This window comes from Propithecus coquereli, unplaced genomic scaffold, assembly GCF_000956105.1.
Source record: "Propithecus coquereli isolate 6110/MARCELLA unplaced genomic scaffold, Pcoq_1.0 Scaffold42, whole genome shotgun sequence".
Lineage (NCBI taxonomy): Eukaryota > Metazoa > Chordata > Mammalia > Primates > Indriidae > Propithecus > Propithecus coquereli.
In genome coordinates this window covers 4,728,069-4,751,317 of record NW_012149952.1, presented here as the reverse complement: position 1 = coordinate 4,751,317, position 23,249 = coordinate 4,728,069, and the positions used below count along the sequence as shown (strand labels likewise).

General features: G+C 50.9%; 1 protein-coding gene across 2 annotated transcripts in view; it reads left to right on the top strand.

The window, feature by feature from the left end:
- Positions 1-23,249, top strand: part of LIG1 (ligase I, DNA, ATP-dependent) — a 40,255-nt gene that overhangs the window by 5,956 nt on the left and 11,050 nt on the right. For both annotated transcript variants that reach the window (XM_012653461.1, XM_012653460.1), the window contains exons 3-16: positions 1,575-1,664; positions 2,852-2,987; positions 5,553-5,679; positions 8,356-8,466; positions 9,945-10,052; positions 10,990-11,106; positions 11,345-11,420; positions 14,845-14,925; positions 15,209-15,265; positions 17,777-17,949; positions 20,207-20,373; positions 20,729-20,805; positions 21,604-21,695; positions 21,941-22,040. In XM_012653461.1, the coding sequence (XP_012508915.1) occupies positions 1,575-1,664; positions 2,852-2,987; positions 5,553-5,679; positions 8,356-8,466; positions 9,945-10,052; positions 10,990-11,106; positions 11,345-11,420; positions 14,845-14,925; positions 15,209-15,265; positions 17,777-17,949; positions 20,207-20,373; positions 20,729-20,805; positions 21,604-21,695; positions 21,941-22,040 (1,512 nt within the window). The remainder of the gene's footprint in view (positions 1-1,574; positions 1,665-2,851; positions 2,988-5,552; positions 5,680-8,355; positions 8,467-9,944; positions 10,053-10,989; positions 11,107-11,344; positions 11,421-14,844; positions 14,926-15,208; positions 15,266-17,776; positions 17,950-20,206; positions 20,374-20,728; positions 20,806-21,603; positions 21,696-21,940; positions 22,041-23,249) is intronic.

Sequence of the window (23,249 nt, the reverse complement as noted above, 5' to 3'; positions counted from 1 at the left end):
CTTTCTTCAATGTTGTTGTCCCTCAAGGGGGGCTCTCCCTGGGTTATCGATCCCAGTGGAAAGAGGGTGTCTCCCTCCCAGCTGTCTCAACAATATCTAGAGTCGAGTTTCACTGGCCCAGCTTGGGTCACATATCTCTCCTGAACCAGCCACTGCAGCCACAGGGATGCAGAGCTCCGATTGGCCAGTCTGGGTCGTATGTCCACCCTCAGTTGTAGGTAAAAGGGCAGGCCCACTCAAATCTTGTGTATTGAGAGAATTCGGGGTAAAATGCATCCCAGGAGGAAAATGGGGGGGGGGGGCTGTTACCAGAGCGAGGGAATCGAGGAATGGATGGTAGGCAGACCTAGACCTGGACACCCACCACAGAAACTTGGGAAATGGTGGCTTATACCAATCCTGCGTTACATTTTTCTCATATGAAAAATCTGGGGATGGTCTATCAAGGGCTGATAGCGCCTTAGATTGCTTTCTGTCTGCTTGCTTTGCTTTATTTTCTTTTTCTGTTTTTTTAAAGATTAAGTAAACTTTTTATTTTGGAATAATTTTAGATATACAGAAAAGTTGTAAAGATGGTATAGAGTTCCTGTATACCCCTCACTCAGTTTCCGTTGTTGACATCATACATTACTATGATCCATTTCTAACAACTAAGGAACCAACATCAGTATATTACCATTAATTAAACTCTACGCTTTATCGTTCAGATTTGACCAGTTTTTTTTTTTTTTAATTAATGTCCTTTTCTGTTCCAGGATCGAATTCAGGGTACCATGTTGCGTTTAGTTGTCACATCTGTCTCCTCTGGGTGACAGTTTCTCAGGCTTCCCTTGTATTTTATGATCTTGTCAGTGTTGAGGAGTACTGACCAGGTACCCTGTAGAATATCCCCCAATTTCAGCGTGTGCAGTATTATCATGATTAGGCTAGGGTTATGGGCTTTTGGAAAGATACCACTGAAAGATACTGCCTCGTGTCAGGGCTGCATAACATCCCTGTGATGTCACGCAAAGCCAACCTTCATCACTTGGTTAGGGGAGTGTTAGCCAGGCCTCTTCACTGTAAAGTTCCTATTTTTCCCTCTCAGTACTTTCTCCTTTGGAAGCAAGCTCCTCAGTCTAGGCGATCTCAAGTTAGTTGGAAGGTACCTCGCTTTACTTATATTTTTCAGAGCACATTGCACCTCTTGAAATTTTATATTTAGTTATTTGCTTAATATTTGCCACCTCCCCTAGAGTGTTAGCTTCTTGAGGTCAGGAACTTTATGTGTCTGGGTCACTGCCAAATCGCTTAGGCCCAGGAAAGGCCCTAGTGCATAATAAGTGCTCAGTTAATATTTGTTGGATGAAAATCAGGGTGTGTTGTATCTCTCAGATGAGTCAGGACGGAAAAATAAGTAGAATGTTGCCTCCTCTGTCTGAGCCTCAGTTTCCTTGTCAGTCAAAGGGATTGATTGAAATCCTCTGTTACACGCTGGAATGGGAAAGGGTGTTGGAAGCTGTAGGGTGCGGCATGGATAGACGGGGTATTGGTGCTGTTATCATTCCCTTTTTTCACCTCTTACACTCCTCTAGGTCATTTTTCCACCCCAAGAAAGAGGGTAAAGCGAAGAAGCCTGAGAAGGAGGCATCCAACAGCAGCAGAGAGACGGAGCCCCCTCCAAAGTATGCAGTAGGGCCGGGACATGGTGAATTTTTTCCTTTAGCAGTCAGAATCCTCTTGGTTGCAAGTGTTAAAAACTTACTTCAAGGCCGGGCGCGGTGGCTCATGCCTGTAATCCTAGCACTCTGGGAGGCCGAGGTGGGTGGATTGTTTGAGCTCAGGAGTTCGAAACTAGCCTGAGCAAGAGTGAGACCCCGTCTCTACTAAAAATAGAAAGAAATTAATTGGACAACCAAAAATATATAGAAAAAATTAGCCGGACATGGTGGTGCATGCCTGAAGTCCCAGCTACTCAGGAGGCTGAGGCAGTAGGATCGCTTGAGCCCAGGAGTTTGAGGTTGCTGTGAGCTAGGATGACGCCACGGCACTCTAGCCCAGGCAAAAGAGTGAGACTCTGTCTCAAAAAAAAAAAAAAAAAAAAAACTTACTTCAAAATGTCTCAAGCCCCAAAAGAAATTTTGTGATAGGTTGTGTCTGTGTCCCTCTCCGGACTGGGAGTCCTCAGAGCCCGTGTCAGGAAAGTAGTTGAGCTGCTTTAACAGTAAACAAAGTCACAGTGATTTGGTTAAAATAAAAGTTCCTCTTTTCTCACTTGTAAGACTTTGAGTTGTTCAGGCAATTTAGGGCAGGTAGGTGACTCTGTACCACTAGGTTGTCCCAGATCCAGATTCCCTCATCTTCATTGCCAAAGCAAATCTGAGGTCCACAGGTAAGATGACATGGACGCTAGCATTCAGGAGCAAGTTGCATGTGTCCTTCATGCCACTTACATGCTATTGCTCAGAACTCAGCACGTGGCCATGTGTAGCTGCAGGGGAGGCTGGCAAGCCTAGTCCCTAGCTGGGTGACCATGTGCCTTGCCAAAACTCGAGCTTGTGTGACTAAAAGAAAGAAAGTCTCCAAATGAATGTTGGAGGCCAGTCTCTGCCCTAGGTAGGAGCTCCATTTGCTCCTCAGCATCACCCGTCACAGGGTGGACATTCAGGGGGCCTTTGGACATGTGATGGAGTGATAGACGGATGAATGGCTGGACGATAGAGTGTTTGCCAAGGAGGCATCTAGAAAATGTTCATTGAATGCATTGAAAGGAAAGGGAAGGAAACGTGGTGAAGAAGACGGAGGGTTTGGGGGCAGTGCCCCCACTCTACCTGCTGTGAGACCCACCCACCCCACCTTTCCCACTGTCCAGAGCAGCGCTGAAGGAGTGGAATGGAGTGGTCCCCGATAACGACTCTCCAGTGAAGAGGCCGGGGAGGAAGACGACCCAGGTCTTGGGCAGCGAAGGGGAGGAGGACGACGAAGCCCTGACTCCCCCCAAAGGAAAGGTAGGTCCCATTAGCCTGCCCATTTTTACCAGAAGAAACCATAATTCCCATTAGCCTTTGGAACTGAGTGCAGCAGCTGCTCAGGAGAATTATGGAGATGTTTCCCAGGAGGCGGATGAGTTTAGTGGCTGTGCCTGGGGGACGGACGACCTGGCTCTAACTCTGCCCCTGCCAGGGACCTTGAGCAGTCTCTTTGACTTCCCTATGCCTCGGTTGCCTCGCCTGTAACATGCAGCTCCTGGTAACACCTTCCTCATGGGGTGGCTGGGAAGATGAAATGAGTCATTTCACATACAGATCCGAGAATAATGCCTGATTTAAAATAAGGGTTCAGAAATATATGCAGTCTCTCCTGTGGCCAGAGGGCTTTTCATCCTCTCCAAATATGTTGGATCACTTCCTTCGCTTGTTTAAAAGTCATTTAATGCTTGTTCATTGCTCTGTGGGTAATGTCCGAAGTGCAGCACTTCTCAGTCTGCCACTGGTGAGGTACTGTCACTCCCTGCAGGAAGCGCTGATGTGACCATCCTCAGGCCAAGCCAGTCCTTGTGCAGACACACCAGGCCCCTCACAATCTGCCTGTCTCCCCCTGCCCGACACTCTTCAACTTCATCGACACGTCTTCCTCGGCTCACTCCATCTCTCCCACTTCTCATGCCTGCCCGGTGGGCTCCACCTCTGGATCACTTGCTCTTTTCCCTGCCTAAAACTCTATTTCCCAGATACACATGTGGCTCGATCCCTCATTTTCCTCGAGGCTTTGCTCAGATATCACCTTCTTGGTGAAACTTTCCTGATGGCCTGTGTTAGTTTCCCATTTTGCTGCTATAACAATTTACCACAAACATAATGGCTTAAAGCAATGTAAGTTTATTATCTTATAGTTCTAGGGGTCAAGAGTCTGAAATGGGTGTCACTGGACTAAAATCAAGAAGTCAGCAGGGCCGCATTCATTTCTGGGGGCTCCAGGAAAGGATCCACTCCCTTCCCTTTTCCAGCTTCTAGAGGCCTGCTTTTCTCCATTTTCAAAGCTAGCAGCATTGCCTCTTTCTGTGCCTTTCTTTGGTGGTCGCATCTCAATCTGACTCTCTTCTGCCTTCCTCTTCCACATTTAAGGACCCTGTGATTACAATGGGCCCACCTGGATAACCCAGGCTGATCATCCTATCTTGAGGTCAGCTGATTAACAGCCTTGATTGCCATTTGCTAATTCCAAAGATAGCACATGGATGCCTTTAGGAGCTTGGACTTTGCCTTCGGACTGCTAGGGAGCTATGGAAGGGTTTTGAGTAAAAGAGAGCTAGAGGTAGCTTGGTCCTGGGCAGTGTTTGAAATATCCCTGTGAGCCTTGTATCCATCAAGGTCTCAACACACGGAAACCGCACCAGTGATTTAAACGGAGGGAATTCAATGTAAAGCATTGTCAACTAAGCATGCAGTTGTTCACTAGGTAACTGAAGGGATAAAAAGAGAACCCCGAGGCATCATGGAGGTAGCAACTGCAGGATGCAGCTACCACCCCCTGTGGCTGTGGAGCTGAAACGCAGACCTCTGTGGCAGGAATGCTGGCAGGTGGCTGCTGGGGTCCCTGAGCTTGGAGGAGGTGACCTGAGGACCTGGGACTCGGATCTTTGAGGAAGCGGGCCCTGGGCAGGAGGTGCTGGTGTCTGATGGGGCATCACATAGCAGGCCCTGCAAGTGTTGGAAAAATTATTAGTTGAATCCAGCAGCTGCCCCAGCTGTGCCTTCAGTCATGCAGTCCCCTCTAGTGCCCCTGTGTTAGGTACTTTCTGACACAGCTGGCTGCCAGAGCAAGAAGGAGGTTTATAGAGTCCTGGTCCTGTCATCACAAGGGAGACTGGAGAGCAACAGGCTTGGAGCTGAGACATAGTCACTTAATAACCTGGTATGGGGCCAGTTATTAAGTCAGTAGTTAAAACCAAGACACAGTAACAGTGGCTTAGGCAAGAGATTTATCTTCCTCGCTAATGAACACACAAAGTCCAGGATCCATATGGCAGTCTCAGAGTCAGAGGGCCAGGCCTCTTCTATACTATTGCTTGTCACCCCTAGTTGCCCTTGTCCAAGTGAGTATCCATATTCAGCTAGCAGGAAGAGGAGGGCACTCGACTTTTAAATGGATGTTATTTGAACCAAGAGACATGTACATCATTTCCCTTCACATCCCATTGTGTAGAACTGATGCTTATTACCAGTAGCTCTAAGGGAGGCTCTGAAATGTAGTCCTTAGGCCCCTGACCATACCTAGCTGCAAGGGAGGCTGGGAAATATAGTCTTTACTTGAGATATCATATGCCTAGCCAACAATCAAAGATTCTATTACTTTAGAAAGCAGAATTGTTATTGGGGTCTATGATGGGAGAATCTGGGACCGTTTTATTATACTGGAGGGTGGAGTGATTGCCCAGGTGAGAGAAGACGAGGCCTGAGCTGAGGCTGGAATCATGGGGCCAGAAAGGAGGGTAGGCATAGAGAGAGGTTTGGGAAATATAGCCCTTCCTTTCCCCTGCTCACCGTAGAATTGCTCTTTCTTTTTTCTTCTAGAAACCTGCCCCAGACTGCCTGAAAGTCTCCCCTCCTGGTCCTGCCACATCTCCTGAGAACAGCACTTCCCTCTCTGACTCCTCTCCCATGGGCATCTCCCCACTGGGGATCCTGAAGCGCCGCACAGGTAGGGACACATGGGCTCCTGCTCTTTCACCTGCCTGTCTTTCTCCCCACTTTGATTTCGGATCCAGGTGGACATCCTTACAACAGCTCTGATCTTGGTGTTGTGGATAAGAGCACAGCTCTGCCATCCATCTGCTGTGTGATCTTGGGTAAATGACTTACATTCTCTGAGCTTAGGTTGCTTTATCTATAAAACAAAGATGATAATTACAGTACCTACCACACAGAAATGTCAGGAGAGTTAAAAGTTAACACTTGTAAAGTGCTCAGAACTGGGGCCAGCCCACAGTCAGCACCCAGTAAATGTTGGTCATTGTGAGTGTTGTTATGTGCAGTGGTGGACGCCACACAGCTCATAGTGGGAACACAAGGGTGGGGCCTCGGCTCAAAGGAAGCTTCTGGAAGAGAGATTAAGCAAGCTGAGCCCTGAAGGACAAAGAAAAGGCAGCAGGGAGAGAAGGGAAGAGAGTTCTAGGCAGGGAGAGAGTATGAGCTGAGAAGGCTCTTGAGGACTGCGAATGGTTTGGTGCGCTGGCACAGAGAGCGCAAGGTTGGGGACGATGAGCCATGAGGCAAGAAGGTTCTGGAAAAACAGCCTGAGGAACAGCATCTTTGTCCCAGGAGGGATTGGGAAGGTTTGGTATTGCAGAAGGATGGGGGAGAGATCCGCACGTAATGCAGGGTGGTGTGAGCAGCACTGCCCGACGTGGCCTGCTGAGCCTTGAAACATGGCGACTCTGACGGGCTGGATCTTCACTGTCCTATCATTTTAATTAAATCTACATTCGAAAGCTGATCCTTGATTCAGTTAGTGAAGACTTTCCAGTATTTTTGGAACAACTTGGGGTACCTAAACACAGATCAAGTATTTCTGATGAAAATTTTGTGTCCGAATTGAGATATGCAGTGAGTTCATCAGATTTGGGAGACTTAGCATGGAAAAAGAATGTTAACGATATTGAAAATATGTTGGAACTATATTGTTTGGGATATATTGAGTTAAGTAAAATATATTGTTGAAACTAAGGGTTTTTTTCCTCTTTTCATTAATGTGGCTTCTAGAAAGTTTAAGATTACGTGGCTTGCCAGATCCTTCCATCGGATGGTGTTGGTAACGCAGGGCGCTCTGGGAGCTCAGAAGTCAGCCCACTCAGAGGAGGTGATGTCTGAGCCGAGTGTTACAAGATGGGTTCGGGTGGGCTGTGTTGAGAAAGGGCAGGTGGAAGAAGGTGTTTCAGACAAGGACGGCATGTAGAAAGGCCATGAGGTAGGAGCAGCATGTTTGGGGACTCACACTTCAGTGTTTCTGGAGGATCACATGTGCTTGGGGGAGCAGGGAGAGTTTGAGGATAGTGCGTGGTGAGAGATGAGCTAGAGAGGAGAGGGGGCGGCTGGATCCCAAAGGCCCTGCACACCCGGCGGACGAGCCCAGGCTTTGTCCTGGGGTGCTGGGGGGCCGGGGTGTAGCTGTGAGCCGGGTGTGACAGGGTCAGGCCTGCGTGAAGGGGGTCGTGAGGAAGTAACAGAGCGAGTGGCTCAGGTCGTGCTGGGACCTCAGCGCAGACACTAAGGTCGGCCCTAGGAGCATGTCAGGGAATTCTTTTCAGAGGCAGTGACATTGAGCTGTGTCCTAAAGGGCTGCTGAACAGCACGTGCAGGGCCTGGAGGAGTAACACAGATTGGCGTGTTCGGGAACACCGCCCGTTTAGCTTGGCGACACTGTTAAAGCGGATTCTGTGGCGTGGGAAGAGTTAGAAGGTCAGGCGGAGAGAGATTAGGTAGGATGGCAGCAGATATCCGAAGACCTTATCCTGGATGAAGTGGAGAATGTGGTGTCGCGGGAGGGTTTTGAGCAGGGAGGGACAGTGTCAGTCATGGCTGAAGGTCCCTCTGGGGCCGTGTGAAGCCACTGGGGGCCACAAGACCAGGGAGGTGCAGTGGCCTAGATGAGAGGTGATAGTGAAAATGCTCGTAACTGCTTTTCAGTGAGCTCCTCACCACGCCTTAGCGTCTCCGTTTGGAGTCCTTTACAAGCAAGGTCTGAAGCTCTGAAACAGGGATTCGAGTGCAGGTTGTTCCCTTGGGAGATGCAGGGACCAGACAGTGATCCAGGGCAGGGGAGGCAGCCAACACAGGCTGTGTTGTTAGGTCGGCCACCCCAGTGGGGTGCCCTAGAGAACAGCATGAATGTGTGCCTCGGACTTACCCCGAGGCACGAGGCAGCTGGGTGTTGATACCAACTCCCATCAGTCACCAGGTGAGGGCCACTTCCAGGGCCAGTTCATTCCCTGCCACTTCCATACTTCTGAGGTTCTGGAAAAGCTGTCTGGAACCCACCATAGTAAGATGCCAGGGACGCAAGGGGGCACTGAGAGCACCTTGCAGAGCTGGTACCGCGCCTAGCATGTTACATCATCATTTACGTGTTAGGATTATTCCCATTCTGCAGACGTGGGCGAGTGACGCACAGAGAAATTAAGTAACCTGCTCGAGGTCACACAGCCAGGAAGCAGCAGAGCTTGAAGGATGAGGCCTGTGCTGGAGCAGTGGTCGTGGGCAGGCAGAGAAGGGGACAGGGCTCAGAGTCTCTGTAGGGCACCATCGGTGGGTCTGAGCTCGGTGGGGCAGGAGCAAACAGGCCACGAGGTCAGCCACACCCAGCCCTTTGCTTTCCTAGCTCGGAAGCAACTCCCAAAACGTACAATTCAGGACGTCCTGGAAGAGCAGAGTGAGGACAAGGACCGAGAAGCCAAGAGGAGGAAGGAGGAGGAAGGTGAGGCACCAGCAGGTAAGAATTGTGATTGTGTACGCTGAGGGGACCAGGAAGGGCAAGGGCCCGCGGGTCCAGGATGTTTGGACCCCGCTGATTCGTGCCTGCGTCTAGGCATCCAGACGTGTCAGTCGGAATTCCACAGACCAACACAGGCACTTTTGCTGTGAAAGCATTTTGGAATACATTTGTTTGGTGCATTTGTTTTGCCACCTTAATTCAGTATTACTTCATACACAGTTTCCCATTCTTAGTTTCCATTTTTATATTTATTTAATGGAAAAATATTTTTCCTCTAAATGATTTCTTTTTCTTGTAAATTTTGCCATAAAGCAGAGGTTCCCGAACTTTCTTGGCTCACAGCACCTTTTGTGTCTTAGTAATTCTTTCATGGAACCACTAGGCCCATACCTTAACAGTTCCTTTTATTAAGTAGTTGTGTCCAAACAACTATTAGATAATACATATACATTGAAAGAAAAAATAATATTTGTATTTTGTACTTAAGGAACCAACCGCTTACTTACTAATGGGATGTGCACCAGGAACTGCAAAACACCTCAAGCTGTGGAATCCAGTTGAAACTGCCACCCTCATTCCCTGTCCCACGTTGATTTCTGCACAGTGCTTGATTTTTATAAAAGCAACCAGTGAATACCCCCAGCTTTACAGAGATACGTCATTGCAGGGAATGCGATCTAATACTGAAAACCAAAAGACCTCAAGCTGGTAGTTCATTTAGCGTCCAACAGATGTCGCTGGGTTTCCTTTGAAAATGTAAAATATCCTGCAGTGCCCCTGTGAGTTCGCTGCATTTTGGTGCACATGCGGGAAACAGCCATAAAGATCTGATCCGTCGATCGTTTGGGGCCTCTAGGAGAGTATATCAATTGCAGCCTCTGTCACTGTCAGGTTGTTTGTTTGTTTAACAGAAAGTCCTCACTAGGCTCATTTTTCACAGGGCAGATTTGAATTTGGTCAAGATTCGATTTCCTGTTGGCAACTTATAGTCAGTTATTGTAAATTGTGCAGTTTTAGCTATTGTCATTTGGGGGTGGGGGCAGAGAAGGAGTGACCTCTTTCTACTAAGGCAAATTTTCCCCTAGCTTTTGCAGTTTTTATTGTTACCTTAGAGGTATTTTTTTTTCAGTCAGTTTTTAAAAATTTGATTTTTGTCCATAACAAGCTGTCATATGTATTTTGAATACTTTCAAATTCTATTATGGAGTGAATAATTCTAAAAGAATAGTTTATAACTAAAAACTGACTGTGTATTTATTTCTCAGCCGCACAGGCAAACACGGGGTTTGGATTCCCTCAGAGGGCTCTGCCGGGCTCAGAGTTGAGCAGGAGCAGGGTCTTGTTCCTCCTGTCACTTTACAGACATACTTGATTGGTACCAGAAAGAACAAATTGGACCAGAATGTCTCTGGAGTCGAAATGTCCTTGGGGGTCACAGTGATTTTTCACCATCTCACTTTTCTGTCTGTCATCAGAAGCAGAGACCCCAAAAGAAAGCCTAACAAAGGCTGAAGTGGCAACAAAGAAAGAAGCAGAAGAGGGGGACCAGCCCACGACACCTCCCAATTCCGTAGAGACCTCCAGTGAGTTTCTCATCTTCTTTCTGCCCCCAGCCCAATCTCCCTGATTTCGAGGTCAGATATCTTGTGTGTGTGTGTGTGTGTGTGTGTGTGTGTGTGTGTGTGTGTGTGTGTGTGTCATCTCAGTGTTGCCCAGGCTAGTCTCAAACTCCTGGCCTGACAAAGTCTTCCTCCCTCAGCCTCCAAAAGTGCTAGGATTCCAGGCGTGAGCCACTGTGCCCGTCCAGGTCAGACGTCTTTGGAGGGCAGTTAATTTAAACAAGGCTTAGATTCTCAATTGTATTGTTTAAATGCGGAATCTAGGAGAATCATAGGGTTTGTTATTGTTACTGGTTTTTTTCAATTATTTTCCCTCGTGAATGCGGGAAAAGAGGAAAGAGCCAATCATTCTCCAACAAATATTCATAACTTTCAGAAATCATATTAAATGTTATTGATCGAGCAATAATTTATGAACTAAGCTGAGGTATGGGATTATTAGTTAATAACTATGTTATTAAGCACTAATTTATTAACCAAACTGAATTATGGTATTTTAGAGGTTCAGCTATTCTCACAGCCCATAGAATGACCCCTCCAGTCCAGGGGTCCATGAAACCCCTCTGTTGGAAACAACACTTGCAGGGATGATTTTAGGTATGTAGAGTTGCATCTGATTTTCTGCACCTTCAGAAGCAGGAATATTTTCTTCTAATCATGGTGAGATTTCTTTTTGCCACTATTCCTAAGTCTCCAATTTCAGGCCAAATGCTGGAATTTCATTAGTTAGCACTGAGTAGTAAACATCAGGCCTGAGAGCTCAGCTCAAAACTTATGCTACAGAAAGGAAAAGGACAGAATTGGTTATATCTTCCATCTATAGAGTCAGAATGACTGTGGGGTTAAAAAAAGTCCCGGAGTCAAAACAGTTTGCATCATCATCTCACCTCTCTCGCTTTAGAAGCAGAGAAGCCGAAGGAAAGCGGTTCAGAACCCGAGGTGCCCGTGAAGCAGGAAGCACCGGAGGACGAGACTAAGCCTACCCCCAGAGCCCCCAGGACACTCAGCAGCTTCTTCAGTGAGTCTCTCTTCCTCGCCTCATCTCCCCAGGGTTGTGCAGGCAGGAGGTGGGTGAGCTTCCCTCCAGAGCGCTGCACATCCCATCTGGCTTTCCTGCTGGTTGGAAAGTGTACCTCCTCTCTCCTGGCTTGTCACCTCTCTCCCCAAGCGTTAGGGCAGTGCTGGGTGGAGGACGGCTGGAAGGGTGGGTGCCATTAGAAGGAGAAAAGACCCGCCGTTTCCTGGTTTATTCCCAGCACCCCGGAAGCCAGCAGTCAAAAAAGAAGTGAAAGAAGAGGGGCCGGACACTCCAGGGAAGGAGAACAGCAAGGGGTGAGTCAATATCTGGGTCTGGAAAATGTCTTCTGGGCATGTTTCCTTCCCTGCATTCCCAGCTCAGGCTTCCTCCTCTTTCAGGGCTTGGCAAACCATTCTCTGTAAAGGGCCAGATAGGAAATATTTTGGGCTTCGTAGGCCACATTTGCCCCTGTTGCACAAACACCCTTAGCTCCTAGACCATGCAAAAATAGACCAGGGGCAGAATTTGCCGACCCATCACCCCAGCCACTTTCCTGACCACCGGCCTCCAGTCTTTCATCCTCAGTCTGACCCCCACAGGGCCTGGGGGATCTTTCTGACACCACACAGTTGACCCTGCTCTGATGGCTCCCTAGTGCCCCCAGGAGAAAATCTAAACCCCTTTGGCCACTGGCCCCTGCCCACCTCTCTGGCCTCACTTCTTACCCATTTGTTCATGTCGCACTGAACTCGCCAGATTCAGAGTGTGCTTAGAAAGCCAGCAGGCACGTCTGCTCTGCGTTAAACTTTACTGAGCACCTCTCTGGGCCAGGCCTGGGCGGCCCATGGGGTGAACCATATAGAGCTGCCCTGCCCTGGCCCTTGTGATGGCGCACAGTGCATTGGGGTTGTGGCACACTGAATAGGTTGTTAAACAGTTAATTGTCTCATTGTAATTGTGTTAGTTCTTTGAAGAGATGTCTGGGCCGATTCCCATGACGCCTGATAGGTACACAGGAGGCTTCGCTAAAGATTGGTTGAATGAATGACTGGATGGATGGGTGGATAGATAAATATCATATAAAGTAATGGGATCAAACCCCACCCCTACCTTGCTCAAAACCCATCTGCGATTCCCAGCACGCCAGGATAAACACTGGGCTCCTTGGGGCCCTGTGAGTTAGCCCTGCCCACCTCACATCACAGCTTCCTGCCATCCCCAGCCGCCGCCTCGCTCCGGCAGCACCATTTCCTGTCATACCTCCCTGCTTCTGAGTGTGCTGGCCCCTGCCTAGAGCACTGTCCCCAGCCCACTCCGCCCAACGTACTTCCTCAGGCCCCTGCTTGGGGAAGCCTGGTGCCTCTTCCTCCATCACAGCCGGTGTGTGTCCCCAGCACTTGAGTCGCACTTTCTTTCACGTCCCATCACGTGGTAAAGCCCCTCTTCAACCAGACTGCAAGCTCCTTCCCACAGAGTCAGGACCGGGCTGAATCCTCTTGCCCAGCTCCTGGCACTGGGGCCGGCCCATAGGAAGCACAGGCAATGTATGATGAACAAATGGATTTAATGGGGCACTTTTAGATTTTCTTCTCATTTTTTACTCATTTTCTCAATCATGGATTTATTCATTTACTCAATTAATATTCATTAAGGATTCATTGTGTGTCAAGCAGTGGTTTTAAGTGCTGGAAATCTAGCAGAGAACAAATTAGACAAAAATCATGCTTTTATTGAGCTTGTTTTCTAATGGAGACAGGGTATAAAGAATAAATGAGCAAAATCTGTCATATGTCACATGGTGATAAGCGCAGTAGTGGAGAGTAAAGCAGGAACAGCTCAGGGACAGGGGGAGGGAGAGGTTGCAAATTTCAATAGGGAGGTCAGGGAAGACCTCACTGGGAAGGGGGAAGTTTGAGTGAAAGACTTGAAAGAGATGAGGAATTGAGCTCTGGGGGAAGCATGTTCCAGGCTGAGAGAATAGCAAGTGCAAAGGCCCTGCGGTCAGAGCACGCCTGTGGTAATTCAAGGGGGAAGTAGTACAAGATGAAGTCCGAGGTGTCTGGGCCAGCCTATGGCAGGGCCTTGTAAGCCTCTGTCAAGACTCTGGTTCTTAGGTCGGATTTTAGAGGGGTTGTGAAAAGTCACTGGTGTAATCTCATTTGTACTTTAATGGGATCTCTCTGGCCGCAGCGGTGAGAATATAGTCTAAATAGTATCGAGGGTGGAAGCAGAGAGACCAGAGAAGAGTTTATTGTGATAACCAAGACAAGAGATGGTAGAGGTACTAAGTGCTGGATTTTGGATCCTGTCTTAGCAGGTGGGATTTGCAGCAGATGGACGAGGAATATGAACTAAAGAGAGGAGTCAGGGCTGCCACCAAGTGTTTGGGCCTAAGCACTGGGGAGGACAGAGTTGCCATTGACTGAAACAGGGAAGACGGGGTGGGAAGAGCAGGTTTAGGACAGAAGTTTTGCCATCATTAAGCTGGAGACATCAGACATCCACGTGCAGAGATGAAGGGTGCAGTTGGATGTGAGTCTGGATTTCATCGCAGAAGTTGAGGCTGGAGATGAAGAGTTGGGAATCAACAACAGACAGATGGAATTTAAAGTCGAGACTGGAGGTGATCACCAGGGGAGTGACAGTAAATAAAGAGGAGAAGAGGCCTGGCATCTGAGCCCCGAGGCGAGCCAACTTTAACAATAGTAGGAAATTAACAGGAAAGGCAAAAAGTCGGGTTTGGCATAATTTCTGCTGTTTAGCAGAAAGGACACTGGGATAAAAAGTAGAATGCAGTGAGTCCAAAATCTCTGATTTTATTTCATGCCTCCAAAAATGGAACATAAAAGCACAAAAAAACTTTCAGCTTTAAAATTCTATGATTAAAGTTTAATTATCCTAATAAAAATGTTTGGGGGATTCTAAACATCAATTTTGCACCCCAAGTTGAGATCTTATTCATGAGGTTAAATGAATGGTACATTAACTTTATGTCTGCAGTATTCCTATGGAGGAAGGGGATATTTTAGCCATTTTACAGACATCAGAACAATTAGCCCAGAGAGGTTAGGTCAGCTTCCCCAGGTCACACAGGGAGGTGGGGGTAGCGCCAGGCCTCAGACCTGTGTCTCCCTGATTCCTAAGCAGCTCTGTCTTCACCATTGCCACATTGTGCCTCCTGGGCGCATGTCTGTATTTATGTATTTGTAAATATATTTTTCTAACGAAATTGGTGTCCGACTATATATAAAAGCTTTATGTCCTGTTTTCTATTTCAAGTGATACTGTGACCATTTTTCTTGTGCCATTTCTAACACGATTGCTTGTCCTCTGTCTCTAATGGCTGCCTCCTGGAGACAGAAACACCTCGAGGACCTCCCCTTCCCTCCCCTTTCAAATGCTCACCCCGTCTCCTATTCTGCCTCGATGTCTCTCAGGCCTTCTCCGACCACCCCCTGAAATAGCACCTCCCATCCTACCCTCTGCCCCCATGTGGCTTTATTTTGTTCTCTGGAACTTTTTTTTAAACACCTAAAATTATTTACTTGTTTCTGTGTTTTTGGTTTGTTTTCTTTTTCCTGACTCTCGCACTGGAACCTAAGCTTCGCGTTAGCAAACTTTGTTGTCATTCACGTCTGCGCCCTTGCACCCTGAGCAGTGCCTGGCACATCATAATGGGAGGACTGACTCCTCCCTGGCCCAGGGATCTACCCAGTTATCTCCCTTTTGCCTCCACAGACCCCTGGACCCAACCAGCTACAATCCTGCCAAGAACAACTACCATCCCGTCGAAGATGCCTGCTGGAAACCAGGCCAGAAGTGAGGCTTCTCCCTCCCCAGCCTGCCTGCTCCAGCCTCTGTTACTGTGGGGGGCTTTCAGCCGGAGCCTTGCTTGGAGGAAACGGTCATGCCTCTCCCTCCTGTGTTTTGGGGACACAGCAGCTTTGAAAGGGACAGAGAGACAGCCCTGGGCAGTGAGCAGGGCTGCTCTCGTGCATTTGGGTGTTGGCAGGGCTGTCCCCAGGGAGGTGTGGGGAAGTGGCATGGACGGGGGACAGTGTAGGCTGTACACATGGCTCTTGCGTCTCTTTTTCTTCCCCAGGGTCCCTTATCTGGCCGTGGCCCGAACATTTGAGAAGATCGAGGAGGTTTCTGCTCGGTAATTAATCAGGCCTGCCTGGGTGGGGGCTCTTCTGTCTCTGTCCCTTGCATCGCGGTTGGTGCTGCCTCCTAGTGCCTGACCCTTCCAACCTGGCCTCTCCCCACACTCAGGCACAATGTCGTGGACCACAGAGGTCACGAGAATGGCTACAAGTCTTCTCGACTTTTGGCCTCATTCTCTTAGCCAAAGCAAGACACAAGGTTGAGCCCAGATCCGTGGGGTAGGGAAATAAGCTCCACCTCGGGATGGCTGGAACTGCAGAAACTGTGTGATCATTTTAAATCAACCTTAAGTCATCAAAGATGACTTCAGTCTTGCCGCCATGTCTCCGTGTTAGTGAAAGGAAGTTGGGTCTTGGTTACAGCGATGACCCCCTTCTCACCTGCAGAGGTTCCCCCCAGACACCCCCACTCCCAGTGATGCCCGACCTGGTCCTTCTCGGCAGCATATTAGCGTCACTGATCCACACCCAGCTCCCTTCTCTGTCCCCAGTCCTGTGCCCCTGCTTGTCTTCCCCAGCCCAGCACTCACCCCTGTGTGTTTAGTTTATGTGAATATTATCGTGGGGCCCACCTCGTTCCGCTTCACACTTTCACTCTCAACCTCATTTTCACATCTTCCCGTGTTGGTTGAAGTAGATCCCAGCTTGCTTTAACTGCTCTGTAGTATTCCTTCATTTTCATTCATCACATGTTGTTTTTCAGTCCCCCAAAATTGGTGGAGCATTTTAGGCTGTTCTCAATGCTTTTTTTTTTTATAGATGTGTCTCTTTGAACATTCGATAAACTTCCTCTGGGGTGTAAGCCCCACAGTGTGTGTTGGGGGAAGCATCATGCAAGGTCTCAGGAGGGCCTCTGCTGCCCAGCTGTGTGCCTGACCCCTCTGAGCCTCGGTTTCTTCATGAGTAAAGATTACAAGTCCCCCCCCAAAAAAAAAGATCACACATCTCAAGTTTGCCCTGGGGACTGTGAAATTAACCAGTACCACAGAGTACAGTGTTCAGTTTCAGGAGAAACTCAGAAATCACCAAACCACCTAATTCAAGAGAACTGCAGGTGATTGTCCTAACCCTGTAATTCAAAATTGGAGGGTTTTATTATTTCTTTGAAACTTTTTTGAAATAATTTTAGACTTAAAGAAAAATTGCAAGAGTGGCATAGCGTCCCCGTGTGCCCTTAAAAGGATGCCAGCTTCCTTCATGCTTACGTCTCACATTGGCCTGGGACAGTTGTCAAAACCAGGACATTAACGTTAGCACGGTACTAACAGGCTTCGTTTGCATTTGCCAGTTTTCCCATTTGGGGATTTACTTCGAGACTTTGCAAGGATCCTATGTCTCCTCAAACTTTTGCCGGCTAATTTTAGTATCTGTTTTAGCGTCCCAGGGCTGCTAAAACAAATTACCCCAAACTTGGTGGCTTTAAACAGTAGGAATTTATTCTCTCAGAGTTCAGGAAGCCAAAAATCCAGGTGTCGGCGGGTTTGGTTCCTTCTGAGGGAGACACTGCCGCTCGCCTCTCGCCTGGCTGCTGGCGGTTGCCGTTAGTCCTTGGCTTGTAGACACGGTGCTCCAGTCTCAGCCTCATCTCCACATCCACCTTCTCTGGGTCCCTCTGTGTGTCCTTCTCTGTATTTTATAAGGGTGCTCATTGGATTTGGGGCCCACTAATTCACCGTGATCTCATCTCGATCCTTAATTACACCTGCAAAGACACTGTTTCCAAATAAGGTCACGCTCTCTGGCTCTGAGTGGACGTGGATTTGGGGATATTCCACCCCCTGCAGTGTCCAGTGGTGAGTCTTGCCTACAACAGTTGGTACTGTGGTGTTTGCCCAATGGTTATTTTGTATTTCTCTTAGTCCTTCTATATTTTCAAAAATGTGTTAATCAGGCTTCTTCTATAAAAAAAACATAGCTTCTCTTTTCAATTAGGCCGCAAAGTTTGCCAGTAACGAACCCATACTCTCCAGTTTTGCTGACACAGAGAGAAACACAATTTTATTTTTAGAGGCAACACAGCTTGGTGGCCAGGAGCACAGATCCTCAAGCAGAAGGGATTGGTTTGCATCTCAGCTTCGTACTTACTAGCTCTGTGACCGTGGGCGAGTCATGGAATCCTTCTGTGCCTCCATTTCTTCATCTGTAAAATGGGAACAATAATAATACCTACCTCAGAGGGAGACTGTGAGGACTCAGTGAGTTAAAAGGCACAAACTACTTAAAGCTGGTGCCCGCACTTAGGAAATGCTCCCTATGCCTGAGCTGCTTCTCTGGGATGATCACCACCGTCTTCATCATGGCTACTGTCACACTGAGTTACTCTCCCTCCAGCAGTCTGTGATTGTGTCCGTGGCCCCAGGTCACATGGCTGGGACAGTCTTGAGCCCTTTCCTCTTCTCCTTTCCTGATTCCTTTTAGCACCCCCCCGCCCCCCCCCACACACACACACACAAATCACATTTTGACCAGGAAGGACCAGGTGGTCACACCCTTGTCCCCTCCTCCAGGCTCCGGATGGTGGAGACACTGAGCAACTTGCTGCGCTCCGTGGTGGCCCTGTCACCCCCAGACCTCCTCCCTGTCCTCTACCTCAGCCTCAACAGCCTTGGGCCACCCCAGCAGGGCCTGGAGCTTGGCGTTGGTGACGGCGTCCTTCTCAAGGCAGTGGCCCAGGCCACAGGTAAGGGGGGCTGTGGTGGAGGGACGAGCGGGAGGGAAGCTCAGCAGGAGAAAGCTGAGAGGTCGGGAGGACCTGAGACACCCGGGGGGAGAGAGCTGAAGGCGGAGCGAGGAAGAGGCCAGGAGGGAAGAGAACCTGATGGGGACAGATTTGCAGGGGTGTTGGGGAGAGCACGTGGGGTTGTGATTCAGGTAAGGGAGGACCAGGCCTGTGTTGGGACAAGGGCTGTGGGGAAGAGGAAGATGCTGAAGGCAAAGACAACAGGACTAGGGGGCTGGGATCAGGGTTGGGGCTTAGGGAGGTGGCAGAGGTCCTAAGGACTCTAAAGGACTTTAGCTGGAGGGGCTGAAGGGTGAAGAGGGGGGCTAAACGGGCAGGGGCCGAGCCGCCTGAGCAGGGTGGAGTGGCTTGAGGCTGGTGATGTGGGCAGCCGCCTGCCACAAGCCAGGAGTGCCTGATGCTTGCTGTGGGGCGGCGGGGAGCCACAGAAGGATCAAGAGCAGGTAACAGGCAGGGTCAGCCTGTGGAGGATGGATGGGAAGCCAGGAGGCTGGGGAGAAGGCTGAGGGCAAAGGTGCAGGGGGAGAGGAGCTGGGCAGGGAGTAGGAGAGGGCAGGCGTGGAGAGAGACAGTCACAGGAGGGACCTGCCAGATGGTGGGGACCCTGGTGGTGGGGGTCAGGGTCAGGTACTGCAAGGGGAGCTAATCATTCCAGCCTGGGACCAGGCACGGGCGGCCTGTACCTGCAGGCCCTCCAAGGCCATCCGAGAAGTAGGGACATATATGGGCCTGAGCTCAGTAGATCTGGATCAGAAACCGGGGTTTGGGTATGGTCAGCTCAGGAGGGATGACGTAAGCGCTGGCGAGTTTCCACATGCCCGGGAGAGGATGCACAGGGAGGATACAAGGGGCACCTTGGGGTTGGGCCGTGGGGAACACTGACATTTTAGGAAGGAGGGGTTCCAGGGCTTCACGAGAAGACAAAGGGACTGAGAAAGACCGACAGGGTCATGAGAGCCAGAGGAGAGGAGACTCAGAATTTTCTTGCCGTTCACTCAAGATACATTTATTGAACGTGGACATCACACCAGACCAGACCCAGGGCAACCGGTGTCTGTTACAGCACTCTGAGCTACGAGGAACAGGAGGCCCAAGTACACTGGCTGAAACTAGGATCTATTTTTCTCGCTAAAGAAGTTGCCAGTGTTGGTTCCCTGCCAGTGAGGCCATCGTGGCCAGGGCCTTTTCTGCCCTTTGCACTTCTGTCTTTAGCACGTTGCCTTCATGCTTGTCTCTGTGCCTCCTGGTGGGTCTCATGGCTGCCCAAGCCCAGGTTTGTTGTGAGTCGTTCACTGTTTTGGAAAAATCCCATCCGTTTTGACACGCAAGTCGATACGTCACACACACACGTTCACACGTGTGGCGGTCTCACTCGTGACAATTCCACTTCAGGCACCAAGTCTGTCCCTTTTGTTGTGTCTTCACCTGTATTCTGAGCAGTGGCCAAGCATCCGCAGACTGAAACGTGTGCTATTTTGTCACAGATTATGTTCCCGTTCTCTCTTTTCTATGTTAAAAGTTAGGGCATTATCTTGACGTGTGTTGGTAGGTTACATTATCCCTTCATTTCACTTCAGAATAGAAAAGATGAGACAAAATTTCTGTCGTGACCAGGGTGTGTTGGTTGTGATAGGTTGACAGATGGTCACTGTTGTCATGGTGGTCGAGTCTCCACCTTCCCAGCTCCTGCTCTTACACCCAGGCTGCCCCTGGGACCAGCTCTGGGCAGTAAGTAAGGCCAAAGCACGTCCCATATGTTTAAATTGGCGACTTCAAAAAGACGAGGCAAAGAGCATTGGTCACTGCTGGAGGATGTAAATGACCAGCTAGAGGAAAGGGTGCCTTGGCCTTCTGTCTGCTCCGTCTACACTCACTTCCCTGGTGATCTCATTCCATCTGCGGTTTAAATCCCGTCTATGCCCTGACGACGCCGGCCCAGGTGTCTTCCTTGAGTGTGGACGTGTTGGGCAACTGCCTGCCTCACTCCCTATGGATGTCTGATAGGTTCCTGCCCCCAGCGTGGGGGAGACAGTCACCGAGCCATCTCACCACGTGGGTGAGCGTTAGGAGTGGCAAGGTGAGGGGACTCGCCACAAGCACACACAGCTGGAGAAAATGCATCCAGGGCACCAGGGAAGGGAGACACACAGCCAGAGTTGTCACCCTCTCCACTGCCACCCGCTGTCTCCCCTCCAAGGTCGGCAGCTGGAGTCGGTCCGGGCTGAGGCGGCCGAGAAGGGCGACGTGGGGCTGGTGGCCGAGAACAGTCGCAGCACCCAGAGGCTCATGTTGCCGCCACCCCCACTCACTGCCTCGGGGGTCTTCACCAAGTTCCTCGACATCGCCAGGCTCACGGGCAGTGCTGTGAGTAGGGGTTCACCCCGTACCCCAGGCGGCTCGGGGACCTGTGAATGGCTCAGCTATTTGGGCTGGGTCCCTTCAGCTCTGCCTGTGGGGTGCAGAGCTTCCTTCCCTCCTTCCTGCGCTTGAGACGCGGGAGTCTCCCCTGCAGATTCTAGCACCTCATGCCGTGCCTGCCGCACGACAGGACTCAATAAATATCTGCTGCATGAAGGTGGGGAGGGACCTGCCCTGAGAGCTGGAGGCCATGGGAGCTGGGACATGGGGGTGGGGCGAGGCTGCGAGGGGTGGCTGGGAGGGCAGGCGCGGTCCCTCCCCTCAGCACCAGGCACTGACTGGCTTCCCCTACCTCCTCCAGTCCACAGCCAAGAAGATGGACATCATCAAAGGCCTCTTCGTTGCCTGCCGCCACTCGGAAGCCCGATTCATCGCCAGGTGAGCGTAGGGCCTGTGAGGCGGGGAGAGGTGGGTCTGGCGGCCAGAACCACCACCCTGACCCCCTTGGATGAGAGGAGCACAAGCCGCAGGCCCAGACCCTGAGGGGATGGGAAGAGAGCAGTTTGCTTTCACAGCTGGCTCCTCCCTTGGTGGCCCTGGGAAGAGAAGGTCCTCAGCTCCTGGGTGGAGCGTGCTGTGATCGGCTGCTGATGTCTGCCCTGGCCTGAGGGGCAGCACAGCACAAAGCCAGTGTTCGCCGTGACCATGGGAACACAGCCACCACGGACAGCCCACGTCATGGAGCATTTCTAGTGTGTCCTGTGCCATGTGCTTCATCCTGCCAGCTCCTCCCACCAGCTGCGCGAGGCAGTGCCCTGTTGTCCTCACCCTCAGTTAGAAGGGGAAGTGGAGACACAGGGAGGTTAAGCCTCCTTCCCGCAGCCACTGGCTCAGAGCAAGGCCTGTGCCAGGTCAGGTCTGACGGTCACATGCTGGACCCAGGCCCCTCTGTACCTGACTCGCCCTACCCGAGCCTCACCACCCCTGCAGGGCACCCGGTCCTGCCTGCCGCCCAGTACATGCCAGTGGTCGTGACCATTGCTGGCTGGCGTCCACTTCCTCATCTGTCAAATGAGGCTGTGTGATCTCTTAGGTCAGGCTCGGGAGATTCTTGGTTTTGAGGAGAAGGTCTGCAAAGCATCGAGGTCGGGGAGGCCGGAGGAGGCAGGAGCGAAAGGTAGAAGCGGAATTGGAAAGGTGCAGACAAGCCCACTCCCCAGCCTGCTCTCTCCCCAGGTCCCTGAGTGGACGGCTGCGCCTGGGGCTGGCAGAGCAGTCAGTGCTGGCCGCCCTCGCCCAGGCTGTGAGCCTCACACCCCCCGGCCAAGGTGAGCTCCTTTGGCCAGTCTTTGTCCCCTCCCTAGAGCAAACGTGGCCTTCCCCTGTCCTTCTCACAAGTCCACGCCCCACCCCTTCCCCACACAGCTCCTGCCACCCCAGACTCCTCTCCCCTGAGGGAAGCGTCCCTTGGGTCTCTGTTTACATTCCTTCCCATATAGCAGAGCACCCACTGTGGACCTGGCCTGGCCGAGGGGTCAGGCACATCCCAAAGCCTCTGGGGGTCTTTTCTTAGGTTTCCCCCCAGCCGTGGTGGATGCAGGAAAGGGCAAGACAGCAGAGGCCAGGAAGACGTGGCTGGAGGAGCAGGGCATGACCCTGAAGCAGACATTCTGGTGAGAGCCAGGGGCCCAGGTGAAGGGGGAGGGCCTGTGGCCACCAGACATTAGTGACTGTGGGACTGGTGACTGGCAGGGTGGTGACCAGACGAGATCGGTCCTGGGCACACGGGCGCTGACAAAGATCAGGAGGGTGGCAGGCAGCGAAGGGCCAGTGACCCAGGGAGAGGCAAAAGAGACACTGACAGCAAGTGAGGACAGCGGGCATCAAGAGGTCTGAGTTCAGGCGGGCTGCGTGTGCAGAAAGGCCATAAGAGACTCAGAGAAGGGCTGGTGGCTTGACGCATAGCGAGGGGTTGTGACGGTCACCGAGAGGACGTCCATGGAGTGATGGCGAGGGCTCCAGGGGAGCCACATGGGGAGACCTTGACCAGCGGCTGACGTAGCGCTGGTGACAGCGAGACGATGGGTGCCCCAGAGACGGTGTCTGAGGCGGAAGGGCCCATGAGCAGTCCCCCGAGTGCCCCGGGGGCCACCCTGGGTGCTGGACACACAGCAGAAAACGAGCCCTCGCAGGGCTCCCAGCCGGCGGGGTGGACACACCTCTGCCTGCAGCGGGGCCGACCCACTGCTGGCCTCGGCCTCGCTCAACAGATGAAATCGAATCTTTGCAGTGGAGCCTGGCCTTGAAAACCTTGTTTGCTTCTTTTTTCTTTTCTTTTTGTTTCAAAATGTTAAGGGGGTACAAATGTTTTTGTCACATGGCTTGAATCAGGGCTGTAAATGCACCCATCACCCGAATAGTGTTCATTGTACCCGTTAGGTGGGTTTTTGCCCCTCCCCTCCACCCCCCTCCCTCCTGCTTGATTCCCAGTAAGTTTTACTCCCCTCTGTGGGCTTGTGTGCCCCTCGGTTAGTTCCAGTTTATGAGAGTACAAGTGGTGTGTGTTTTTCCATTCTTGAGATACTCACATAGGATAATAGTCTCCAGTTCCTTCTAAATTGCTGTAAAAGGCGTCAGTTCATCCTTTTCATGGCCGAGTAAAGTTAAACACGACCTTCCGTGGTTCTCGTGTGTAGGCCGAGGAGAGAATCGCTGGTCTGGTGGTGACAAGACCACGGCACGCCCAGACTAGGGAAGGTGGAGTCGGAGTGATGGATAGTGGCGCGGGGGGAGAACACGGAGACAGAGTGGCAGGAGGGGTGGGGCCACGGTGACGGAGACAGGCGGGGCGTGCAGGAGCCCGGGCTTCTGGGCACGGGCTG